Here is a 26137-nt window from a genome sequence, read left to right as displayed (position 1 = left end):
GCCTGAGAGCCTTCTTCAGGAGATTAAAGTCCCTAGCAGGAGTAGACTACCCATATTGCTATGTCTAGTTTTGCTAAAAGAGCAAAATGAAGGCCATGCACCGAGCCGAAACCTATTCGATCGGGTATACATCTTTATACTTCATCCTCAGGCCCTAATACTCCTCTGAACAGAACTCTCCAAGTTCTTACTAAACAGGGCGATTCATTATCCCCTTCCTCCAGTGTCCCATAACCCTACAGGGCTTCAACCCTAGGAAATGGTTCTGGCATCCCTGAATGTAAGTGGTCAAGGTTTTCTGACATGTGGCAGCTGCAGCCCGAACTCCTGGCCCCTCCATGGAAAAGAAGGCTGAAATACAAAAAGGTGATACATGCATTATTAAAATCACAAATAAAATGATCATAGATTGTGGGCACGGCACAATAGATTTAGACAGAAAGGACACAAGCATAGACAACAATGTTGTGTGCCTGAGTGTGACTAGCTAAACCAATATATCAAATATGGGAAGAGACCCAAATCTGAACTTCAACGTAGACAAACAGTCCTCATAGTCTGGTTTTCTGATGTGCTGCCAAGACGTAAAAACATTAAGACTCAAGCAAACCCTAAATGCTGCGTATTTCTTTAGTGCAGCTAGCTAGGTCATAACTGATATATAAATACGGAAAGGACAGGAACCCCCTTTACTGTTGTGCTTTACCTATGTACAGCAAAACAAGGCTATAAAGACAGAAAGACCCAAATTTCTATGTTGTGTATTTCTGACAAACCACCACAGTTATAAGATTAATATGAACACCAACTCCCGTGTTGTGCATTTTTGCTATGCCACAGGGAAAAATATGGAACACAAGACAATCCTTTCTGTCATGCACTTCTGTAGTGTAGTTCAGATAGAACCAACACTGAGAAAGGACACAAGCAACCTGCAGCATTGTGTTTTTCTGAAACAGAAAGCACCAACAAGCTTCAATCTTGAGTATTTCTGCTGTGCAACAACATAAAAGCAGACACTGAGGAAAAAGACAGACAGCCTTTACAGCTGCAATCTTTCTGGTCTGCTGCAAAATAAAACAATAAGGTCATGATGAGTATTCCTGCTGTGTAGCAAAACCTCAATCAGAAGGGACAGATAAGTTTAGGGTTCCCACACCCGTGCGACCCAACCTGCGACTTGGGACTGCAAGATGCATGAGAAGTCATATACTATGGCTTCCAATGGGTACCATTTGTGTCTGTGCGACACCAGCAGTCCCTGATTCCTGGATCCACAGACCTCAAGATTACACAGGTCGCAGGGGAAAAAAAACAAAAAAAACAAATAGCAATTTTCAGGTCGAACGAGTAAGGGGTCCCCAATGCTGTGACTCCCTGGAGGATTGCAGCCAACAAACCCCTGCTGTGTATCCCTAAGATGCAGAAAGGTAGATCCATGAGAAACACTGCTTAGCCTGATATACAAACGATAAGGCAGTAAATATAGGACATACAGGACACAAACATTCAATCTTTGTGTATGTCTGATGTGTAGTAATATACCAATACTGAGCAGAGAGGCCACCATCCTCAATGTGTCTCTCAGCTGAGCAGCAAAAACAAAATCAGAAAAAGACAAGCAATCTTCACTGCTGTGTCCTTTCTGATATGCAGCCAATAAGGCAGTATATGCAAGACATAAAAGGACAGACAACCTTCAATCTTGTATATGTCTGATGTGCAACAATATAACAATTCTGAATAGAGATAGCACATCCATATTGAAGCGATTTGGCCTTGCGACTCAACATGTCAAATCGCATGGCTAAAATCAGCACAACACCACTTTGTGGTGCTACACGGATTACCAAAGGCATTATATGTACTACACCTGGCAGGGGTTCAATTTGTATTTCTACTATGTAGCCCAACAAATTCGAACCATCAATTTTCACTGCTGCCTTTCTGATAAGGCAGTAATACGGGACACAAAACCTCACAGACCTTAATGCTGTATAAATCTGATGTGCAACAATAAAACACTATGAATAGAGATAGCACATCCATATTGAAATGATTTGTCATGCGACTCAACATGTTAAATCGCATGTTTAAACTCGGCAGCCATTGCTGTTAATAGCACTGTCTGAATCAGCACAGCGCCACGCAAATCAGGACCATCAGACTTCACTGCTGCCTTTCTGATAAGTAACCAACAAGGCAGTAAAACAGGACACAAAGCCCCACAGACAGACCTCAATCTTGTGTATGTCTGATGTGCAGCAATATAACCATTATGAGAAGAGATGTCACCAGACTCAATGATGTGCATTTCTGCTGTGCAACACAAAACCAGAAAGTACAGACCACCTTCACTGTTGTATTTTTCTGATCTGTAGCCAAACAAAGCAGTACCCTTAGTATATAAAGGACAGCAAACAAGCTTCAGTGCAGTGCATTTCTGATGTACAGCAATATAGCCCTTATTAAGCAGAGATGTCACAAATCTCAATGTGTATTTCTGCTGTGCCACAAAAACATCCCAGCAAGCACAAGCCTTCACTACTGAGGTCTACTGGTGTGCAGCCAATGAGGAGTCATGGTCTATCCCTTTATGAAATAACCAACAGGCAATTTATTTCATAGGCATAGCCTGGGCTGTAGATACTAAACCTTCACCACCAGAGAAGGAACAGATCCTAAAATGGTTGGACACCCTACTATTAGTAGTAGTTGTTGTTGTTGTTGTCCTACCTTACCTCCATAGACTGAGCAAACGCTAGCCAGCACATATCCAGGTGGTGCTGATTAGCAACTAAAGTCTCAATGAGCCCAGCCCTAGAGACCAATTTAAGACCTCTCTAGAAGAGGTGGTTACCAATTTAGCCTGGGAGGTAAATAGCTATTTGCAGGCTTCAAACAATCAATTATGTAGCTCTTGCATAGGTTTGCACAGAAAATCCTCAATTAAAAGGATGTAGGGAGCGATCTATGGTGAATCGCCTTTAGATCTGCCACTGAGTGGATTGTAGCCCAAACCAATAAAAAAAAAAAAAAAAAAAAAAGTTTCTTCTTACCTCCTACACTATAATATAAACACAGTGTAAAGGTGGAGTGGGAGGTTGGAGCTTATGAAAGTTAACTATAGCAGGCAACCCCCAAAAGGAGGATCTGTGACAAGGGAACCCCTACTGTGCCACACAGTAGCTTGGTCTCTGCCCATCCTTGAATGTTAGGTCAGCTTTTAAACATTGTGAAGCAACTTCAGATTCCTAGCAGCTGGGCTAATAGGGCCGGTAACCTAGTGCACCTGCTGACCAGGGGAGCTTCTAAATCCACCAACCACTGCCCAATTAATAACCTGTTCAGTGGTATACCTGGCCTGTAAGTAACTTTGTATCTACCAGGTCCCCTCTGTACGCTATATTCATCCCTACTAAATGTACCACAACTGGGCATGTAGGGAGAGGCTGGCAACCTAGTGCTGCGATAACCACAGTGTCTCTGCTGTAAGAGGGAGCTGTGGCTGGTGGTTTTAGCAGTGGCGTCTGCGCTATTTGTATCCCGACCCCAAGTTCTGCACTGCACCAGTCAGTATATACACGGGGAAGGGGGAGCAATGGCCTACCTACCTCTTTCTCATCTGAGGTGGTTTAGGCACACTCGTTCCTCTGCACCACCTGTAAACCATACAGCTTCTCTGATGTAAGAGGGGCTGCAGCTGGTGTTTTTAGCAGAAGCTTAAGGGCTATTTGAATCCAGACCCCAGGTGAGATCTCAAATGCCCAGAAACCCTCTGGCTGGAATTGGGGATTTTACAGCTAATTTCCCACGGCAAAAGGAAAGTAAAGTACTCACCGTTGTCGTCTTCCTCTTTTTGCCACAGCCAGCGGGCTTGCTTTTCCATCCTTATGGTCCACACGCAAGGAGGATAGCCGCCAAAGTGCTCCCCCCCCCCCCCCCCCAACTGCTGTCCCCATAGGGAGGTGCTAGGTTAGGCTGTGTCCTGCACTGTACCAGTCAGTCAGTCAGTCTATATACATGGGGGGGGGGGCAATGCCTTCCATTCCTCATTCCCATCTTCATATCTGAGGTGGTTAAGGCAGACATCCACCGTAGTAAACTGGTGCCTCCTCGCTCTAGAGAAAGGAGGATGTGGGCGCCTGCTCCTACTGACTCTCAGCCTTCCCTCCTGGGTAAGAACGCCGCTGCCATTTTCCCGAAGTTTGAAAATGACGCGGGTGCTTGTTGCCACGCCCTCTCCGGCAGCCCACGCGAGCTACCGGGGACCCAGGAGTCGGGGACAAGATCCCCCTGGAAAGAACCGATGGCCAGCACCCCCGTCTGAACAGCCACCTGTACAGGTAAGGAGGGGGAGACAGGATAATGGCCCCTGAAGTTCTGGGTACACCACTGTACCCAGGGTCCTTCAGCTCTCAGGGGGGCTCTTCCAATTTCTGCTGCCCGCCCTGAGAAAAAGATAGGGGAACCCCCCAGGAAGGACAAGAATATCCTACCAGACCCAGAGGCTTCCCAGGCTTGTGGTCCGGCTCCCAGGGGGAGACCACCAGCCCCAGGCTTCGGGTCATTTGGAAAAAAACAAACAGTTTCGCTGTGTAGGGAGAAACACAATCAAAAACTGAGGATCAAGGGGAAGGGTGGGGACTTAAAACAGCTGTCGATTGATTGTGTTTCCTGTAGGGAGGAGCCTCTCATCTCAGGTGTGCCGTCCTGGAAGATGACTTGAGAAAAACATTTTTACTGCTTCAGAAGCGTTAGCTGGAGTTCAGTTTGTTGGTGCATCTAAATCTGCTAGCACATCTAATATTCCACTCCCCCCAGATTAATAATTCTGCTGTCTAAAGGGGTCTCTGTTGCTCCTAGGGTGTAGGCACTCTAGTATTGGAAGGGTTTTAAAGAACAATGGGGTGACCCCTAAAAGTCGCACATCCAGGTGTTCTGGAGTGAGGAGTAGAGTGGCAACCTCTGAATGAATGAGTGACTTGTATAGCGTATATACCTCAGCCTGGATTCCAACCAGCCCCCCAGAGCTTAGTCATTGGTTGGAATGGTTTTACTGACCAGATAACCAGGTGGAAAAAAAAAAAAAAAAGAAGAATGCAATTACCATATCTAAGGAATATTAAGCTGCAATATATTAAATTTTTGGTTTTGGGATTTAATACCGCATGAACCTTTTCTAGTATTTTAGTAAAATCAACCCCTGGGTGTCACACATGTTACACACTGGTTTAGGTAGGTGTATACTTCCGTTTTCACAAATTAATTATATTTAGCTAAAAGCAGTTTGCCTCTGCTTACCTGGCAGACACTGGATCAACGGTTATCACCCACCCTTGGTATTCATACTTTTCATCAGCCGTGATTTTTACCTCTTTGTTGACATAAGACTGCCATTCCAGGAGAGTTTTGTCAAGCCAATTAGTCATGTTTTGCTTTTTTCCTTTTGCTAGGAGGAAACGTAACCAAAAACAATCAAAATAACAAAAAAGAACAATACAGCTCAAAATGGCAATTTAATGGAGTGCGTGCACACACTTCAGGCGACACCGTAATAAAATGCTAATACTATTCTCAACAAATGTAGATACCGTCTTTTTAATATAGTTTACATTGCATTACATACTGTAAAGACTTACCGTATATACTCGAGTATAGGCCGACCCGAATATAAGCCGAGGCCCCCAATTTACCCCCAAAAAAACTGGCAAACTTATTGACTCGTGTATAAGCCGAGGGTGAGACATGCCTGTCCACCCCTGTGTGTGTGTCCGTCCATCCCTGTGTGTCCGTCCATCCCTGTGTGTCCGTCCATCCCTGTGTGTCCGTCCATCCATCCCTGTGTGTGTGTGTGTCCATCCATCCATCCATCCCTGTGTGTGTGTGTCTCCATCCATCCATCCATCCATCCCTGTGTGTGTGTGTCTCCATCCATCCATCCATCCATCCATCCCTGTGTGTGTGTGTCTCCATCCATCCATCCATCCATCCCTGTGTGTGTGTGTCTCCATCCATCCATCCATCCATCCCTGTGTGTGTGTGTGTGTGTGTGTGTGTGTGTGTGTGTCCAGCCTACCTGTGTCCCGAGCCTTTGTCCCGAGCCTCCGTCCCGTGTCGTGCCTTGCCTTCGTCCCGTCCCGTCCCGTCCTGTCCCGTGCCGTGCCTTGCCTTGCCTTGCCTCCGTCCCGTGCCCTCTTCGTCGGCGGCCATTGTAAAATTCAAAAGCCGCGCCTCCTCCTTCGCCTGTGATAGGCGGAACACTGAATTTCCCAGCAGCCTGTGTTCCGCCTATCACGGACGTCGTATCATCCTCGTCCGTAGTACGAGGATGAGAAGATGCCCGTGATAGGCGGAACACAGGCTGCTGGGAAATTCAGTGTTCCGCCTATCACAGGCGAAGGCGGAGCCGGAGGCGCGGCTTTTGAATCATAGAATGGCCGCTGTCTGTCTGCTCGACACGCTGATCGAGCGGGCAGACAGCGATGACTCGAGTATAAGCCGAGGGGGGCACTTTCAGCCTCAAAAAAGAGGCTGAAAATCTCGGCTTATACTCGAGTATATACGGTAACTACAAATAATAAAAACAAAAACACCTAATTGAACCAGACAAAATGCAATCAGTGTGTGGACCTATTGGCACCACTACACCCCACATCCTTTGAATGAAAGCTTGAAGGAGCCAGGCAGAAACACATCAGCCAATAACTATACAATGGACTGCAGTAGGTGGCTGGAGGCCAGTAAAAATAGGCAGTTGAGCTGTGGTTTTGCTGCTCCCAAATTGACAAACTGCAGGTTAATATGGCCTATGGCTACGCTAGTACACATTTCTGAGGAAAAAACTCCATTACATCACATTTGCCACACAGTACAAGTTGCAACATGGCATTTCAATGGAAAGTCACCCTTCAGCTGAAGAAAAAGCACATCCAGGAGGTGGCAGCTCCTGCATGCCTGCTAGAACACGTCCTGCAAGGTTTTTCATTTCCATTCCTAGTCTCATGTCTATTATATATATTGCTGTCCCTATGTACAGTAGCTAACAAAAGTGAGTACACCCCTCACATTGTTGTAAATATTTTATTCTATTGTTTCATGTAACACTAAAGAAATGACACTTTACTACAATGTAAAGCAGTGAGTGTACAGCTTGTATAACAGTGTCAATTAGCTTTCCCCTCAAAATAACTCAACACACAGCCATTAATGTCTAAAGCGCTGGAAACAAAAATGAGTACACCCCTGAGGGAAAATGTCCAAATTGGGCTCAATTAGCCATTTTCCTCCCAGGTCTCAGGTGTGAATGGGGAGCAGGTGTGTTACATTTGGTGTTATCGCTCTCACTCTCTCATACTGGTCACTGGAAGTTCAACATGGCACCGCATGGCAAAGAACTCTCCTCTGTGGATCTTAAAAAAATAAAAAATTGTTGCTCTACAGAAAGATGGCCTAGGCTACAAGAAGATTGCCAAGACCCTGAAACTGAGCTGCAGCATGGTGGCCAAGAACATACAGCGGTTTAACAGGACAGGTTCCACTCAGAACAGGCCTCACCATGGTCGACCAAAGAAGTTGAGTGCAGGCGCTCAGCGTCATATCCAGAGGTTAGCCTTGGGAAATAGATGTAGGAGTGCTGCCAGCATTGCTGCAGAGGTTGGGGGTCAGCCTGTCACATACGCCACACACTGCATCAAATTGGTCTGCATGGCTGTCATCCCAGAAGGAGGCCTCTTCTAAAAATAGTGCACAAGAAAGCCCACAAAAACAGTTTGCTGAAGACAAGCAAACTAAGGACATGGATTACTGGAACCATGTCCTGTGGTCTGATGAGACCAAAGATACACTTAATGGTTCAGATGGTGTCAAACGTGTGTGGTGGCAACCAGGTGAGGAGTACAAAGACAAGTTTGTCTTGCCTACAGTCCAGCATGGTGGTGGGAGTGTCATGGTCTGGGGCTGTATGAGTGCTGCCGGCACTGGGGAGCTACGGTTTATTGAGGGAACCATGAATGCCAACATGTACTGTGACATACTGAAGTAGAACATGATATCCTCCCTTCGGAGACTGGGCCGCAGGGCAGTATTCAAACATACCAATCCCAAACAGAGCTCCAAGGCGACCACTGCCTTGCTAAAGAAGCTGAGAGTAAAGTTGATGGACTGGCAATCTGTGAAGCTCTGATGAACTCTATGCCCAAGAGGGATAAGGCAGTGCTGGATAATGGTGGCCACACAAAATATTGACACTTTGGGCCCAATTTGGACATTTTCACTTAGGGGTGTACTCACCTTTGTTGCCAGCGGTTCAGACATTAATGGCTGTGTGTTGAGTTATTTTGATGGGACAGCAAATGGACATTGTTATACAAGCTGTACACTCACCGCTTTACATTGTAGCAAAGTGTCATTTCTTCAGTGTTGTCACATGAAAAGATATATTAAAATATTGAAAAAAAATGTGAGGGGTGTACTTACTTTTGTGAGATACTGTAGTAATAAGGAAAATGGTCCTTGTCCTGAGAATTAAAGTGGTTGCAAACCCCCAATGCAGAAGTTCTATAAATAAGGCTTACCTATATGTACAGTAAATACTGCCGAAACATAGTTACATAGTTAGTAAGGTTGAATAAATACACCAGTCCATCCAGTTAAACCTGAGTGTGTGTCTACAATTGTCCCAATCCCTGTACATTGCACACTCACATCGGTCCCTACCCTCAAGGAGCCCACAATCCAAGGTCCCCATTCATATTCTAGGGCCAATTTTGGACAGAAGCCAATTAACCTACCTACAGGTCTTTGGAATGTGGGAGGAAACCGGAGTACCCGGAGGAAACCCATGCAGGCACAGGGAGAACATGCAAACTCCAGGCAGGTAGTGTCGTGGTTGGGATACGAACCAGCGACCCTTCTTACTGCTAGGTGAGAGTGTCAACCACTACACCACTGTGCCACCCATAAACGGAGGAGATATTTACATTGTAGTACGCAGATGATGTCGTCAGCCCATGTGCTGTGAAGAAACAGCCCTCCGTGTGTTTCCTTTACTACGAGCACCATAACTGGCGCCTCCTGCGCGCATGCCGTTGAGTGACGTCACACGACTCCAGCCAGTCACAGAACCAGAGTCTGTGGCCCTGGAAGGAAGAGGGGCAAAGATAGATGCAACCACCAGAGGGGACACTGCAGGCTTCGTTTGCAGGCAAGTGACACATAATGGGCTAGCATGTGATGCATACTAGCACATTATGCCTTTAATTTTCAGGGAACTAAAAGGAAGTAAAACTCATCAGGGTTTACTTACTCTAGAGCCGGGTTCACACTGGGGCAGCACGACTTGCAGCGTGACTGCCTCAGGCGACCTGCACACGACTTCAGCTGCAGCTTGCAAAATGACTTCTGTATGGAACGCAATGCAAGTCGTCTGAAGTAGCCCCAAAAGTAGTACAGGAACCTTTTTCTAAGACTTAAGTCGCTCCTATTAGAACGGTTCCATGGTACAGAACGGGTCACGACTTGTCAAGCAGCTAAGAGCTGAACAAGCCGTTTGGCACTCTATACAGCAGAAACAATACTTCCATCTTTACTGCATGATGGGTGAACATATAATTAAAAAACATAGGAGGAATTTATTAAAACTGGAGCAGCTATGCATGCCAACCAATCATCGTATAGCTTTCATTTTCAACCTTAACGGAACAAGCTGGAGACAGAAGATGATTGGTTGCCATTTGTAGCTGCCAAAGCCACCATACTCTCTAAGCTCCCATCACGTGTTTAGGACTTCAGTGGACATAATTGTGCCCCAAAGATCTCCTGACCCGCCTGGGAATCAATGTGCTCAGTGCAGACACACAACTACCTTCTATAAGTCACAATTGTCCATACACTACCATCGGAGATGAGCTTTCTGTGAAAAGGAAATCACACAGCACATACAGACATCACATCCGGCTGAATTACCCACAATTCCTCGGTTTGTAGTTTTCTCATTGTGGGCGGGGACTCCTGTGCTGCTTCCTAGTAAAAGAACATTTCCTGTACGGAGTCGATTGTGTGCGGATTGGGCCTTCCGATCCTACAAGTTGTCGCTTCGGACAAGTGGGTCTATATATGTAAGTATTTTCTAAATGTGACAAGATTGCAATTACCTTGTTGGCTGAGGGCGCGCTCAGATGGGCAGCTTCGGCTTCTTTTGTATTTTCAGGTGTTAGGGGTCCGTTTACACCACGTGCCGTAGGACTGCATTGGGCGGCCATTGCATCGCAGTCCCGCCACATGACGAAGAAAATAGCTTTTTTTTCTAGCGCGGTGCGAAGCAATCCACCGCATTACGCAGCGGCCAATAATACTTAATGAAGTATCACTGTGTGACATTTCAATAAAGTTTGTTTTATAAAAAAAAAAACTGAAGCTTGGGTGCGCCCCAATCGTTGCATCAGCCATCTCATTGCGTCGCAGCTGCTGCTGTTTTGTATCACAGCGCCTGGTGTAAATAGACCTCTTAGGCTGGGTGCACACTGATCTAAATGCATGACATGCAAACTGTATGGCTGAAATTGTATTGAATTTGTACTAAAATGGTGCAAATTAACTTTTTTGGTCTGCACTGAAATCAGATTGCATAGGTGTTAACACTCATGCCACCCGATTCCTGTACTATTTCACAGTTCTCACTGTGATCTGCAAACCGATTTGGACGTGCCATTAACTTTACATTGGCACCCGCATCGGTTCGCCAATGTCCATGTGACCCACCTGTGATTCAGATGCGATGTGGGAACTTGCACAGGAATCGCAGGGCTTCCTGCATCAGACCAGTGTGAACTGAGCCTGATTGGCCGGATTGCACTCCATCACACAAATTATATTGAGATATATATATAATTTCACATTACTGTATTTTTAAACTCGCCGCATACCTTTGCACGATCTTGTTTAGACCTACCACATGTAGCTCCAGGGCCTGCCTGAGTGGATACAGGTTGATTGGATGCATTAGGTTGGTTCTCCTATTGCAAAATTTTGGTAAATCTGAAGTAGATTGTACGAAGATTGAATAATCAGATTGTAATATTTAGCCCATGTTCACATCTGGCTGATTTGGCATGCCAAATCGGCAGCTATTGCCAGTAATAGCACTGTCCGAATCGATGCAACGCCGGCTTTGCAGCACCACACTGATTCCTTCTAGTAGTTCCTGCACTACTTTTGGGAACTTTGGATGCAATTTTAATAGACATCCGTGCAGGAACCCGTACAGATGTCTCTAAAGTCGGACTGGCATGTGGGTATGAAATCGGGTGAGTTCAGGATTTCTATCCCTCGGTCACTGTGAACCTAGGCTTAGTGTATAGTGGCGACACACACTTCAAATGCATGTGCAATTCAGTCAAAACGTTTAAATCTGCAAACTATCGAATAGCTATAACTTTATTTCCGGTTGATTTTAGGCTTTTCAACTGGATTTGATGAAACTAAATCAGCCAGAACAAAATTATTAGGCCACATTCACACCTGTTTCTAGCCAACAGCGAGCAGATTTGGGGGGGGTTAATAAAAATAAAATCAGGTGACCTATCGCCTCCCAGATGCCGGTCAAATGCCCTCTGAAAAGTGATTTGCTGCAATTCTTTTTCAAAGGGCAACGCAAGTTTAAATGACCCCAAAAGGACAATCAAAAGTGAAGTTGTCCTTTTCCAGAAAACTTTTAGTAAAGGAGTACCTTTTTTATTCAGCTGTCATGCTGAATAAAAGGTACTTTCTGAGATGTGGAGCATGTATGCAAATCAGGAGTCCAGACATTCCAGATATGCTGCTTGTTCATAGTGCACTCACTTCGATCTTTGACAGGCAGTGAGGGGGCAATATGTTGCATCACTGCCTGTTTTTAACCCCAGGAATGTATTGGAACGTGTATGCAGAAGCGCATCCGGAACATGTTTGTGGTGTGAACGGGCACTTATCCCAAATGGGCTAAAAAATGTTTGCTGTAACTGCTTATAAAGTGTTAGCTGGAATTCAGCTTTAATTTTCCTATGAATTTTTGTTTGAAATTCTATCCATCTATGGCCAGCTTTAGTAAAGTCCATATAAAACGGTGAGTGCCTCCCAAGCCCCATACACACTATCAGATTTTATGCTGAGTTTTTTTCCTTCAGATTTACCAAAACCATATAATATGAGGTCAGACCTTAGTAGTTTCAATGTGTATGCAATCAGGCCCTTCTACTACATGGTTTTGGTAAATCTGAAGGAAAACCCCAGCAAAAAATCTGATAGTGTGTATGGGGCTTAATGCTAACCTCTGCCCTGATTGAAAAAGATGTTGTCTGAGCATGTCTCCATTAGACCCCTCTCATACTGAAGCAGTGCTAAAGTGCCGGTTGTTTTAGCAGCACTTTCGGGTGCTGGCCGGGTGGGTTTTGTTTTTGTTTTTTAAAGGCATGTGACATTTTGGGAACGCTCCGAACCCGCCCCAAAGATGCTGCTTGCAGGACTTTTTCCTAAAGTCCCACAAGCGCACCGCCCGAGTGTGAAAGTACGCACTCCAATGAATGAGGCAGTTTTCAGAGGCTATTTCTGTCGCCAAAATGCCTAAAAACTGCTTCAGTGTAAAAGGAGTCTAAAGCCCCATACACACGAGAGGACTTATGTCCGACAGACTTCCGAAGGAGTCCTGCCGGAGTTCCGACAGTTCTGACGGACTTTTCGACTGAGCGGACTTGGCCACACACAATCACACCAAACTCCGACGGATTCGAACGTGATGACGTACGACTGGACTCGAATAAGGAAGTTCATAGCCAATAGCTGCCCTAGCGTCGGTTTACACACGAGCAAATTTTTCGAAGGGACCAGGTCCGGCGGAGTTCCGTCGGAAAAATATGAAGCATGTTCCATTTCTAAAGTCCGTGAGACTTTTGCGAATCAAAAGTCCGTTGCAGCCCACACACGATCGAATAGTCTGACGGAATCAGTCCGTCGGACTTTGGATGTTGAAAAGTCTGCTAGTGTGTACGCGGCATTACTCTATCCAGAGGAGACACCCTGAGGCCTGGTTCACACCTATGCATTTTAGTGTGTTTTGCAGAAACACACTACGGTCCATTTAACATGGTTCCCTATGGGTCATGTTCACATCTGTGCGTTTTATGGAAAGGGCCAAGGACCCTTTTTTTTTTTTTTTTTTTTTGGTTTCCATAGACTTCAATGGATCAAAAAAATGTGTATTGAAAAAAAAAAACACAAAATGCACCTGGGATATGCAACCTACATAGGTGTGAATAAAGTCTAAGGCAGGAGGTGTTATTGGCCAGATCGCCAGGTAAAAAAAAAAGTCTAAGGCTCAGTTCGCACTAGTGTGACCCCATTGTGACTATGAACTGCAACTTGCTTGAAACTTTCATGCAACATTACAGTTGATGGGACTCTTAAGTTGCATCAAAGTAGTGTAGGAATCTTTTTTGAAGATGCTACAACTTGAGTTGCATAGATTGGAGAGGGTGCTGCTGAAACAAATGGGTTTTGACTTGTCATGCATCTTAATGTGTCGCAAGTTATATGTGAAGCTGCACAAGTGTGAACCAAGCCTAAAAAAGGAAAATTAATGCAGCACCCCAAGCAAGAATTGATGCACTGCAATATTTGTAATTTTGTTTTTGGGGGTATACTACCACTTTAAGGGGTAAACTCTTGCGTGCCTATGCTGCTCTGACCCCACTGCATTGTCCATTTCAGGACTGGTGGCTGGTTTATGAAGCTGACGATATTTTTTTTTTTTTTTTTTTTTTTCTGTCCTGGTATGAGGGGTTTTAGAGTCAGATCTACCACAGGTATCTAAAGTCTCATGCACATAGGCATAAAAAGCTGCTTTACAGGTGTACAGCATTTTTGTATGCCTCCAAACACAGTTCTATGTTGGCCTATGTGGCCATGCACATCGGGCATTTAGAATTTAATTTTAAGGCACATTGGTAGGAGAAAAACAGCTTCAAAATAGCACCAAAACCAAGTTTTTACAAATGCTTTTAGGAATGTCAAGTGCTTGGCAGTTTTTATTTCATTGGCCAGAATAATAATTTATTTGAAAGGGGGGGGGGGGGTGCATTTATATGCACTTCTTTTTGCCAAAATGCACTCTCAAACTCACAAGCGAGGGGGGGTTTTGTTCCTCTAAAGTCTTAGTGTGCCATTGCCTAACCTCCTTTTTCACCCAATCCGGGGGGGGGGGGGGGGGCTTTTTTACCCTTTGGTGTCAGTTTTTTTTTCCCTGTATGTTCTATAGCAGTGTTTCTCAAACTGTCCTGCGGGGAGCCGTCACTGTAAGTCGGGCGGGGGGCATGGGCGCGGTTGCATTCTGAGAGTTGTAGTCCACCCTCAAGCACAGCGGAAACTACAACTCTCGGACACTAGCGTTTTGGAGGCGAGGCATGCAAGGGAGTCTGGACACATGACTGGCTCGGGCTGGGAGCAACTTTACCCCAGGACCAGGAGCATCACCCCCCCCCCCCCCCCCCCCGTAGGCCGTGGCGTGCAGGACCTGCTGAACTGCCAGGTGAGAGACCCTGAAACCCCCAGCTGATGCCCACATCCCATCTCCCCACCCATTTGCCCTGCCCCAGCAATCAGGCTGCATTTATGGGGACTGGGGAGGCCACATGGAAAATCTTTTCGGGTCTGTTGCGAAAATGTTTACATCTTCAAGACAGACAAGTTTGAGAAATGCTGGTCTATGGTGTGTATGGTTAACATGGAGGGGTGCTTGGAAGTAGAAAGGGTAAAAGCGCTGTTTTTAGCTCAGGTGCATATGAGGCCTAAGATCAGCATTTAGAGGCATAAAACCAAAGCTGCGTTCCAAGCGTTTACACACGCATGCATAAATAAATGCATTTATGCTAAATTCCACATGCACATAAACTCTAGAGCCATTTTATTTTTTTGCTAAGCGATTGCAGAAAGAAAAGCCATCATATATGTATACACTGGTGTGCATGTGATCAGAATCCATCATCTGAGCGCACTTTCCATGTAACATTGTCATAGCTTCGTCATCTAGACCTGCATATTCCTGTCTTGTATATAACTAGAATGCTGTAGGTTCTATGCAGTGCTCCTAGGCCCCATTTCCTAGTACAATGAAATGTGACGGTTTATGAATGGCCTGTGCTTAGTATCGGGGAAGCTCTGTATTCATTGTGTGTCTTCCGAGCTCCATACACACAAAAGGGGGCGGAGTGTCTCCAGGCTACCGCCCTATCCGCCCGCTCTTCCTGAATGTGGGCGTTCCTAAGACTTGCGTAACACACTTTCACCCAATGGGAGCCAGGTACCTCTGCAGGCTGTTGTAGTCTTATAAGAAACGAGCAGGCGCGCCGCCATATTCCACCTCTAATCAGAGTTGTTGCAGGAGAGCCGTGGGGAGGATATGTCGCGATACGGGAGGTATAGCGGTGGTAAGTGTACACGTCGCTGTGTGACGAAGCGTGGTTTAGGGACGCCATTGTGTTGAAGGTGGTGCATGGAGCTGTGTTGCCTAGCAGGCGCTTCCGAGGCATGTGTGGCCTGCAGCGGCCATTTTGTGAGCGCGCTAGTCACGTGCTCGGTGTAGTGAGCTGGGCGATGTATTGCTGTGAGGGGAATCTCCAGTCATCTCTTGGAGAGGTTTGTATCGTACATGGAGAGGGGCGTGTTGTCCGCTCTGAGCCCATTATCCATATTGTGTCCTCACCAGCCGAGTACAGCGGTCTCCGTGTTGCCTCGTGTTCACTGTGCGATCACCGGGGCTCTGCCGCCATCTCTCGTATAACCGGATACATAGCATGGCGCCAGGCCCACAATACACCGCCCGCACCTGAGCGCTCCCTTTTCTGTTCTCCCTCGCAAATTATCAGTTTGGCGGGAGCTTTCTCTGAGCAGTATATAAGCCAAAAGCACACATTTACACATCCCAACATTTAGCGATGGGGATGAGGGGCACCTACCAAACGTATGTGGGCAGAGGACACGCCCCCTGTCACACCCCTTTAAGGGACAATTAATCAAAATAATGGTTAATGAAATCTACAAGGCGCTTTTTTTTTTTTTTACCACTACCATTCCTTATATATTGGCTTTTAAAATGTACAATGCAGCGATTTCGAAATTTGACAGGTTTCTGGGAAACTTTGAAAGATAAAAAATGCGTTTTATATTTAACTATATAGAGCAAAACGAGGAGGGCAGAGGGACATTTCTCCAAATCGGGGACAGTGGGGAGCTATGCATTTATTATATTGCAGCTTCCCAGTTGTACAATGTGGTGACTACATTGGTTTTCTATATTGGGCTGCTGTGTTTGAAATGAATAGGTGTTCATTTTTTAAAGTGTTTTCTGGGTGCCCTTTACCCAGCATGCAACATAAAACTTGAACATGCGACTAAAATCGTAGGTGCATTCTTGCTTTGTTTAATTTTAATTGGGATCGGTGTGTTTGGTGCAGTTTTGGAAGATGCTGTATCTGGGAATTTTTAAAGCGGTTCTGCACCTTAAAAAAAATATTAAAAGCCAGCAGCTACAAATATTGCAGCTGCTGACTTTTAATAAATTGACACTTGCCTGTCCCAGGGCCCAGCGATGGCTTAATCTAGGCTTACCTGTAGGTCAAAGTGGTTTGTAAGGGTTTACAACCACTTTAAGGTTTAATATATTGGGTAATTAGTTACTTGGTTCAACCTACCTCCCCAATATTTTGGTAAAACAAAAAGGAAGTGTGTTTTGTGTACCCTAAAATTAAGAGAAGTCCAACCTGAGTGAGTCCTCTTTGCTGACGTCACAGGAATCTGTCCAGGCACTGTCATCCCAACAAAGTTTGGATCTGCCAGGTGCCTGGACTGATGCTTGTCTTAGCCTCTCAGCGAGCCGCTAAGAGCCTGAGACAGCCGCTCAGCACTCCAGGGTGGGGGGGGGGGGGCAGCAGAGAGCTGCTGCTGACAGACAGCAGCTCTGCTCAGGGAGCTGAGAGAACCGAGCCATCGGCGCTGTTAAATGGCACGATTCTCCGGGCAGAGACGCTGGGGGGCAGATAATGCATTCACCTAGGTAAGTATGGTGGGCAAAAAAACATATAATGCATACTTCTAATTTTTTTGTGTGTGGATAGAATTGGAGATATTGATTATATATCTCCATCTAACTTTGCCCTAATGTTGTGTAGCATATAAAATTGGAACTACCACTATTTTATATGGATGCCGGGTCTGTGTCCACTGAGTTTATGTAGAGCAGACATAGACTGAGCCCCTTGGTCTGTCTTTTTGTGAAGTGTGTGTGTGGTGTGTGGTTTTTTTTTTTTTTTTTTTTCTTCTTTATCAAGTTTGAGCAAGGCGGGTGTAAAACAGACATAAGTTTGTTTACACCCGCTGGTCCATAGGCATGAATGCAGGATCCGAAAAGGGTGTGTGAAAGGGGCCCTTATGCTCAGCACCACCACTATTTGCAACACATGGGGGAATTTCTTAAGATTGGTGCAGTTGTACATGGCATCCAATCTGCTTCTTGCTTTCATTTTAAAGCTTAGTGATACTAAAGTCTTGTGGGGCTGTTTTTATATATACTTTGCTTGTGCTAGGTGACTAGTGTGAAGAGGGCCCAGGAAAGCAATGCAGGTAGCCTCTGCCCATCTATTCTTTGAATGGATGTTTGCTTTGAATTTGCCCAGCTTGTGACAAGTTTGTTGGCAGTGAAACTATTTTAATTGTGCAGACTATACTCTTTGTCTAGGATTGGAATAAAGGTCATCTTTGTCAGTAACAGTTTTTTTGGGTTTGATTGGATGGGCTGTTAGGGATGAGTTTTCACGCAGTTGGGGGTTATTGTATGGTTGGAAAATCTTGCCTAGTATGTAGTCTGAATTACACAAAGATTGGCGATTTTCCCTTTCTTTCTTTTTCCACCCATTATTTGCTATTAAGTTTACTGTCTATTTTCTATTCTTAGAAGCAAAAGTCTACGTGGGCAATCTTGGTACTGGTGCTGGCAAAGGCGAGTTGGAGAGAGCTTTTAGTTACTACGGTCCTCTGCGTACAGTTTGGATTGCAAGAAACCCTCCAGGATTTGCTTTTGTTGAATTTGAAGACACAAGAGATGCTGAAGATGCAGTGCGTGGTTTAGATGGAAAGTATGTTGAACTTTCTAAAGGCTTTTATGTTCTGAGAATACTCTGCATGTCTGAGCTGGTGTAGAAACTTAGAGAGGAATAAAAGTGGTGCCCATAGCAACCAATTTGATGGTACAGTGACTGTCATTAAAAGTAAGGCCTCACTTGTACTGCTGAACTGTCAGGTTCCAGACATGTTCTGGTGTATAATTAGTATAGAGCACGCTTATGAGTGCAAAATGCCTGATCTGTTACTACACATTTTTCTGCTAGCCCTGACTTTTTTTAGTGCGCCCTCTAGTGATGTATAGGCTTGATGATGAAACCACAGAACAGTGGACTATAATGGCGTTCAACACTCATAAATGTTATATGCTGTTAAGACTTGATAGTCATGTAGAAAATGTATGCCATGGTAATTTGTAGTAATGGGTATTTTTTTTTTTTTTTTCCCTCCTCTCCTCCTGAATACAGAGTAATCTGTGGCTCAAGAGTTAGGGTAGAACTGTCAACAGGCATGCCGCGTCGTTCCAGATACGACAGACCGCCAGCACGAAGGCCCTTTGATCCAAGTGACAGATGTTATGAATGCGGTGAAAAGGGGCACTATGCATACGACTGTCAAAGATACAGCAGGCGCAGAAGGAGCAGGTACAGTTTGTCTTGGCTGGCTGTGAACAGTGGCACTCAACAATTAAAAATGTTTGCTGTGGTTGTTTTAAAGCAGCAGTCCTTAAGTGAATAAATGTAATCCAATATCTGACTACCCATTAGGCCAGACTAGATGATGATGCAGGCTGTAATACTTTAGAATATAGTTCTTTTGCTGTAGTATTAGATTTACATAGTCGCTTAAAATAAAACCAAATGTGTCAAACATATGTTGCTGGGCAGAACTGACAGATCTATGCTTTACTATATCTTCTACTATAGTATCTAAATTGTGTGATCTGTGTTCCTTTTAGGTGGGAACAAAATATCTGGTCAACTGGAATTCTATGGCCTGATTTTTGGATTTTTTTTTTTTTTTTTTTTTTTTTTTTTTAGTTTAATTTTGGCAGTTCTGTCTCTTGCCCTAAAACTGTATGTTTGATATGTTAAATGGAAGCCTTGTTGCATGCTCTTGCAGCTTGTGGGAGGTTTAGAGGAAGCCATAAGAATAATATAAGTAAATGGTAGTGTTTTTTTTTTTTTTTTTTTTTTAATTTCGGGTTAGTATTTCTCATTATCTGCTGCGGCCTAAAATCTGTGGCACAACTGAAAACTGTGTTTAGAAATGGTGGACTGCTGCTTTTCTGTTCTGGTACATTTTGGCTTGTTTTACTTTTGAATTGTTCAATTATATTAATAATCACCTGGTCAAAACCTTACAGGTTTCTTCGTTTGAGTCAGTCGCCTTGATTCAGAATGTCACGAGCCTTAAGATTTCATACTGAGGCGCCTTGCAAATCCGACATTATGATTCTGCTAGACCTTGAGGTGATCAGCATAAGAGGCCAGATCCCCTCAAACCATCTACATCTAGATCCACCTTTATGATTCTGTAGAGGTCATGAAATCTAAGATCTACTGTGATCGCCGTATCAAAGTAATATTGGCTTACATTTGGGGCTCCCCTCCGATTTAGAAAAGAACTGCAGATTGACCACATTCCCATCTAGAAAAAACCTTCATGCGTCAATCAAGCCTCATCTGGCTCATATGGCTGTCAGTTTGATCGTCGTTAGATTGGAAGACCTACAGTAGATGAAGCGATCGGCTGGTAGATCCTTCTAGACCGTATAGATCTTCTAGACCTTGGGCCAAAGAGGGTCGACCTGCAGACTTGCAAGGTTTATTTTAACTACCACTTCTAGTCTTTATATTTTAGAATATTTACTTTTAATGTGAAAATGGAATTCCTTTTTTAACAAGTTTTTTTTCTCCTGGGTAGATCTATTCAAGGCAAATGGGTTACCTATTTATTTTATTTATTTATTTTCAGACATTGGCAATGTCTGGTTAAGTTGCATTGTCCTTTGTAATTTAGGCATTAAATAACTTGTTCTTTTAAAATATTCAGATCTAGATCTCGCTCTCACTCAAGATCTCGGGGAAGAAGATATTCCCGATCACGTAGCAGAAGCCGTGGTAGGAGGTAGGTTCACCTAATGTCTACCACCCATTCATTCTGTACAGTACTTTACAATAGATGGAATGTTTGAAATTCTCACTTACGGCAGGTCTGTGTGTGTGTATGTGTGTGTGTATATATATATATATATATATATATATATATATATATATATATATATATATATATACTAAAGTTACTTGGGTAATATGTAACTATAAAATGAGAAATAGTATCAGCTTGGAAAATGAGTTATAGCACATCTGGAAAGTATTCACAGCGCTTTGTTTTCCACATGCTATCTTACAGCCAAAATAGATTAAATTCATTATTTTTATCAGAATTCTTCAAACAATACCCCATAATGACAACGTGAAAGAAAATTGTTTGAAATATTCGCAAATTTATTAAAAATAAAAACTGAAATTCACATGTGGATAAGTATATATTTACAGCCTTTGCCATCACACTCAAAATTGAGCTCAAATGCATCCACTGATCATCCTTTATGTTTCTACAACTTGATTGCAGTCCACCTGTGGTAAATTGAGTTGACTGGACATGAATTGGAAAGGCACAAACCAAGCCATGAAGTCCAAGGAATTGTCTGTAGACCACTGACAGAATTGTATCGGTGCTGGGGAAGGGTACAGAATAACTTCTGCAGCATTGCGAAGGTCTCAATGAGCACAGTGGCCTCCATCATCCATAAATGGAAGCAGTTTGGGACCACCAGGACCCTTCCTAGAGTAGGCTGTCTGGGCAGAAAGGCGGTGACCAAGAACCCAATGGTCACTCTTGACAGAGCTCCAGTGTTTCTCTTTGGAGTGAGGAGAACCTTCCTGAAGAACAACCATTTCTGCAGCATTCCACCAATCAGACCTGTATGGTACAGTGGCCAGGCAGAAGCCACTCCTCCAGTAAAATGTACATGATGGCCCACCTAGAGTTTGCCAAAAGACTCTCGGACCATGAGAAACAAAATTCTTTGGTCCGATGAAACAAAGATTGAACTCTTTTTGGTCTAAATGGGAAGTGTCGTGTCTGGAGGGAACCAGGCACCACTCATCACCCGGCCAATACCATCCCTACAGTGACGCATGGTGGTGGCAGCATTATGCTGTGGGGATGTTTTTCAGCGGCAGGAACTGGGAGGCTAGTCAGGGTCAAGGGGAAAAATGAATGCAGCTGTGTACAGAGACATCCTTGATGAAACCGCAGATTGGGATGGAGGTTCATCTTTCAACAAGACAACGACCCTAGGCACACAGCTAAGATAACAAAGGAGTGGCTATGGGACAACTCTGAAAGTCCTTAAGTCACCCAGACTTGAACCTGATTGAACATCTCTGGAGAGATTTGAAAATTGCTGTGCACAGACACTCCCCATCCAACCTGATGGTGCTTAAGAGCTCCTGCAAAGAAGAATGGGAGATACTGCCCAAAAATAGGCATGCCAAGCTTGTAGCATCATATTCCAAAAAAGACTTGAGGCTGTAATTGGTGCCAAAGGTGCTTCAACAAAGTCTTGTGCAAAGGCTGTGAATGTACATGTGTGCGTATGTCTTATTTATAATTTACTGAGATTTTAAACAAACTTTCATGTCATTACGAGTTATTTGTAGAATTTTGAGGAACATAATGAATTTAATCAATTTTGGAATAAGGCTGTAACGTAATTTGGTAAGTGAAGCGCTGTGAATACTTTCCTGGATGCACTCGGTCTCCCGAGTCCCTTGCAGCTCATGGGCTTCTCCTGCTGACTATTATGGTCTCCTGTAATGTGTCCATTCCTCGCCAACAAAGCATCATCCATAAGTGTATGGAGTTCTTTATAGATATACTGTGCCTGAATTGCTCTAAATGGGATTTTCAGCTGAAACCTGAGTAATCGTGTGAAAACCAGGGATGCCTGGGCAAAAACTTATTTCATTTTTGTTGTTCATGGAGTAGCTAAGAGGAACCAATGGATGACGGTTAACTGAAATTACATTTTGGTTGTCCCTTAACTTAATCCTCGGTAGATTGTTGGCAGGGGATTGTCTGTTGGACTGTTGTCCTAAAATCTTACCATTTAGTACGCTCCTTTTTGACAACAGACCAGTAAATTTTTGGTGGACAACTGCTTGATTTTTGTATGGTCAGTACACAAATCCATCACACAAGTCGAAAGTACACAAACCCGCATGCTTGGAATCAGTGCTCCCCAAACATGAAATTAGCAGAAGGAGACCAAAGGGTGGTGCTCAATCTGAAATGTTTCATAGTATGTCGCTATGTTCGTGTTTGACACAACAATTTTCCACCATTAGTATGCAAGACAAGATCCTGGCACGTGCCCTTTTGACAAAAATCAGACGCTTGGTTGGCCAACAATTGTACCGTGTGTATGAGGCTTTAGACTTTTGTAAGAGCTTGCCGTCTGCATTAAAAACTGTTCAGTATAACCACCACATTTTCTAACGGACACAACTGTGCAAGACATTCGTATTCATGTTCTGTTTCTTTCTGTAGGTCCAGGTCTGGTTCTCCCCGGAGATCAAGATCTGCTTCACCACGTAGGTCCAGAACTGGAACTCCACGCAGAACTCGATCACCTCCTTCTGTTAAAAGATCTCGGTACGTAACAAGTTAAAAATGAGTCTTCTGGCTGCTGTGCAGCCATAGTGTAGAACCTACCTAGGATTCTCTTGACTTATTCAAATTGTCATTACGGGATTGATTTGCTAAAACTAGCACACTTAGAATCTGGTTCAGCTGTGCATGGTAGCCAATCAGCTTCTAACTTCAGCTTGTTCACTTAAGCTTTGTACTATGTAATAAAACATGGAAGCTTATTGGCTTCGATGCATAGTTGCACTAGATTTTGCTCACTCCAGTTTTAGTAAATAACTCCCAATGCTTCTATGTTTGTATAAGGGGCAGAGACCATCATTCTGCACAATAGTATAGTTCCTCCAGGTCGCTGTGCCCTTTTTTGATTTTTATTTTTTTTCCGTGGCTGCGAATATAGATAATGGGGATAGAACTGCTGTGTGCCTTTTTTTTTTTTTTTTTCCAATGAATGAAAAACATTCCTAGAGACCTCCCCTCAAATTTATAGATGCCCTTCATCACCTCCAACTAATGCTGATCTGACAAACTATATTACATTTATTACATTTTTATTTATTTATTTATTTTTCTTTCTTTTCTCTTCCCCCCCCCCAGATCTAGGTCACGGTCCAGGTCTGTGTCACGCCCCAGAAGCAGGTAAGATATTCTACTTAGTTTAAAAACTGGAGAAAAAAAGTGCGGCCTCACCCAGTCCATACCACGCCCTTGCATCTAGTATGGATTCAGAAGGGACCCCATGTCAAAAAAATTTTTTTTTTTTTTTGGCATGAAAATCCGCGAGCGACCCTCTCCTCCTGAACCATACCAGGCTGCATGCCCTTGCCCCCATGTTGATGGGGACAAGGGCCTCTTCCTGACAACCCTTGCCTGGTGGTTGTTGGCTTTTTATTTTTTTGAGTGTATGGGTACAGTGTACCTCATACTTGTTCACATGGGGGGGGTCAGGATCTGGGGGCTTCCAGATTCCGAAAAACCCCCACTTGCAGAACCCAACAAGGGTTGTCAGGAAGAGGCCCTTGTCCCCATCAACATGGGGTGAGGTGTTGAGGGCATACGGCCTGGTATGGTTTGGGGGGGCGGCCTCCCTTTCCTGACCTGCCGGACTGCATGCTTGGATAGGGGTCCGGTATGTATTTTGGTGCATGAGGGTCCCCTCCGAATCCAGGGAAAAAGTCCCCCGACCCTTTCCAGAAATGCATTGATGTGAACATGTTCCATAGGAACCCATGGGAAAAAAATAAAAAATTTCCCTGCAAAATGCATTGGTTTGAATCGAGCCTAAATGAATGACTTAAATATTCCCATCATCATAACTAAAACTGCTGCTGAAATGTGGAAACGGGTGTGGTTAACTCAATTAACCCTGGGCTAACCTAGCATGGTATCCAAACAAGCTGTGAAATGCATATGACTTCTACATTTTTATTTAGTTTTTTTTTTTCTCTCTGTAGGTCAAAATCAAGATCTGTTTCTCCAAAAGGAGCAAGGTATATATTGCCAGATCCTGGTATCTTTACATCTCAACATTCCCATGAATAATTGTTTTTGAAATTTTGATATGTGGCATTGTTTCATATTTGGTTTTACTTGAGGAAAGTTGTTTTTTTTTTTTTTTTTTTGTTTTTTTTTTTGTTTGTTTTTTTGTTTTTAGTATACTAATTTTAGGGGTAATCAAGGAAGTTTTGGTGGGTGTAGGCTGTGTTGGGCTTCCATGTTGTAGAGTCTGATGCAATCAGGTCATGGAAGCACTTCATTGGATTTATTTATTTTATCTGTAGAGTACTTGTTTTACAAGTAATTTGAATCTATAAAATGTTAAACCTCTAAACCATTTAGTTCCCCTCTGTGTGTGTTTTTAAGTCTGGTTCTGAGTTTAGAACTGTAATCTGAAAACTTCTAACATATAATTTTATATATTTTCAGTCGTTCACCCTCCAGAAGCCCGAGGAGGAGCATAAGTCCGGAAAGGAATGGCTAAATGACCACTTGGAATTCATGGCGCTTCTGCCACAATTGTTTTCACCTTTTTTTTTTTTTTTTTTTTTTTGTTTTAAGTCTCACTTTGGTAGGCTAGCATATGTCTTTTTATATCCTGTCCACATGAAAGTGAAACCTTTTTTTGTATCTAAGTTACTTGTGCAATGAACACGAGTTGTCCTGATTAGTGTGTCTGCAGGAAGCAGGTGTAAGTTTGCATGGCTGTAGATAATTACACTTTTTAGAACCTGTAAAATAAAACCTGCCCAGTGGCCAACTATGCATATCATTTTGGCTTGCCTTTCAAAAAATGTCTTGAGGGGCTAGACATGGCAAATACTGATCAAGGATTTTGCTAGCATTGTGCCACTGATATCTTCATGGGCTAGCTCTTTTTGTTCAGCTGTTGTTGATTTAAAAAAAAATTTGTTTGTGAGACATGTATTCAAAGCTTGTTTCCTAAAGCTTTAAACCAGGAGTCTCTAACTGGCCACCCCCCCCATGCTTCTGCCTGTGGGAGTCATGCTTGTAACTGTCAGCCTTACAATGCCTCATGGGACTTGTAGTTCTGCAACAGCTGGAGGGCTGCCAGTTTGAGACCCCTGCTTTAAACACTGTTGCAGATCATAGAAATTCAAATAATGCGATGTTCTAAATAAAGTTTTATCTTTTTTTTTTTTTTTTTCAAGCTTCTATTTCTGTGTGTTTCTTAATAGTTATAGAAGGGACTTAGAAATACGTGAAAGGGTTGAACAAGTTCCCCTTCTTTATAAAATAACTTTTTGCGGCCTGCCTGACACCACACCTCCCTTTTCTGGTAAATAAAAAAAATGTGTGTATATATATATATATATCTATATATCTATATATAATATCTTTGCTGTCCTCTTTCTAATAACCATAGGTAGTGTGGTTCCATTTGTTCCTATGCGCAAACCATGTTCTGCTTAAATGTAGATAACCCATAGATGTAAACTGGGCCATTGCACAAGTAGACACTATAAAAGGAGATGGTGGGAAGGTTTTTGCTTGTGTGGCTCAGGGCAGAGCTGAGCAGTGAAGATTGCTGGGGCAGGAAAGTAGGCATGTTTTCAACATGGCATGCTGCATTTAGGGGTTTAAATAAAGGACACTATTAAAAGTGAATGTGTCCTTTTTTTAAATTGCTTCTAGTTGTGAATGATATTGGAATAGTGTTATTGACAGGTGCCTCATATTTGTAGAAGGGGAGGTTTCCAAAGCAAGCTGTCTTTTCTTGTATTCTGAGAAGTATGGACTCCAGAGAGAGATA

The 26137-nt window shown here is 43.6% G+C and overlaps 2 protein-coding genes across 5 annotated transcripts in view; one reads left to right on the top strand and one right to left on the bottom strand.

The window, feature by feature from the left end:
- The window catches only part of GEMIN6 (gem nuclear organelle associated protein 6), a 33852-nt gene extending 23584 nt beyond the window's left edge, over positions 1-10268 (bottom strand). The window contains exons 1-2 of one of the 4 annotated variants that reach the window (XM_077486470.1): positions 10155-10268; positions 5305-5452 (exon numbers count right to left, since the gene is read on the bottom strand). In XM_077486470.1, the coding sequence (XP_077342596.1) occupies positions 5305-5432 (128 nt within the window). In that variant the 5' untranslated portion in view covers positions 5433-5452; positions 10155-10268. Of the gene's footprint in view, positions 1-5304; positions 5453-9865; positions 9988-10154 lie in introns of those variants that run through there. The other 3 variants (XM_077486468.1, XM_077486471.1, XM_077486469.1) reach the window with 3 other exon arrangements.
- Positions 10269-15294: 5026 nt separating this feature from the next.
- On the top strand, positions 15295-25528 carry SRSF7 (serine and arginine rich splicing factor 7). Its single transcript, XM_077486467.1, has 8 exons — positions 15295-15458; positions 17981-18161; positions 18615-18791; positions 20203-20277; positions 22768-22872; positions 23464-23505; positions 24321-24356; positions 24793-25528. Exons 1-8 carry the CDS (start codon positions 15431-15433, stop codon positions 24845-24847), a joined length of 699 nt encoding a protein of 232 aa, XP_077342593.1. The 5' UTR covers positions 15295-15430; the 3' UTR covers positions 24848-25528.
- Positions 25529-26137: the final 609 nt, after the last annotated feature.

This window comes from Lithobates pipiens, unplaced genomic scaffold (assembly GCF_037356315.1).
Source record: "Lithobates pipiens isolate NorthernLeopardFrog02 unplaced genomic scaffold, aLitPip1_a1.2 Scaffold_18, whole genome shotgun sequence".
NCBI lineage: Eukaryota > Metazoa > Chordata > Amphibia > Anura > Ranidae > Lithobates > Lithobates pipiens.
Note: the sequence above shows the minus strand (reverse complement) of the source record. Positions and strands in the feature narration are given on the sequence as shown.

Bases quoted from the DNA above. Each gene is read 5' to 3' on its own strand.
- SRSF7 (XM_077486467.1), top strand. From the start codon at position 15,431: ATGTCGCGATACGGGAGGTATAGCGGTG. The intron at 15,459-17,980 runs GTAAGTGTACAC...TTCTATTCTTAG, and splicing joins ATACGGGAGGTATAGCGGTG to AAGCAAAAGTCTACGTGGGC. The intron at 23,506-24,320 runs GTAAGATATTCT...TTCTCTCTGTAG, and splicing joins GTGTCACGCCCCAGAAGCAG to GTCAAAATCAAGATCTGTTT.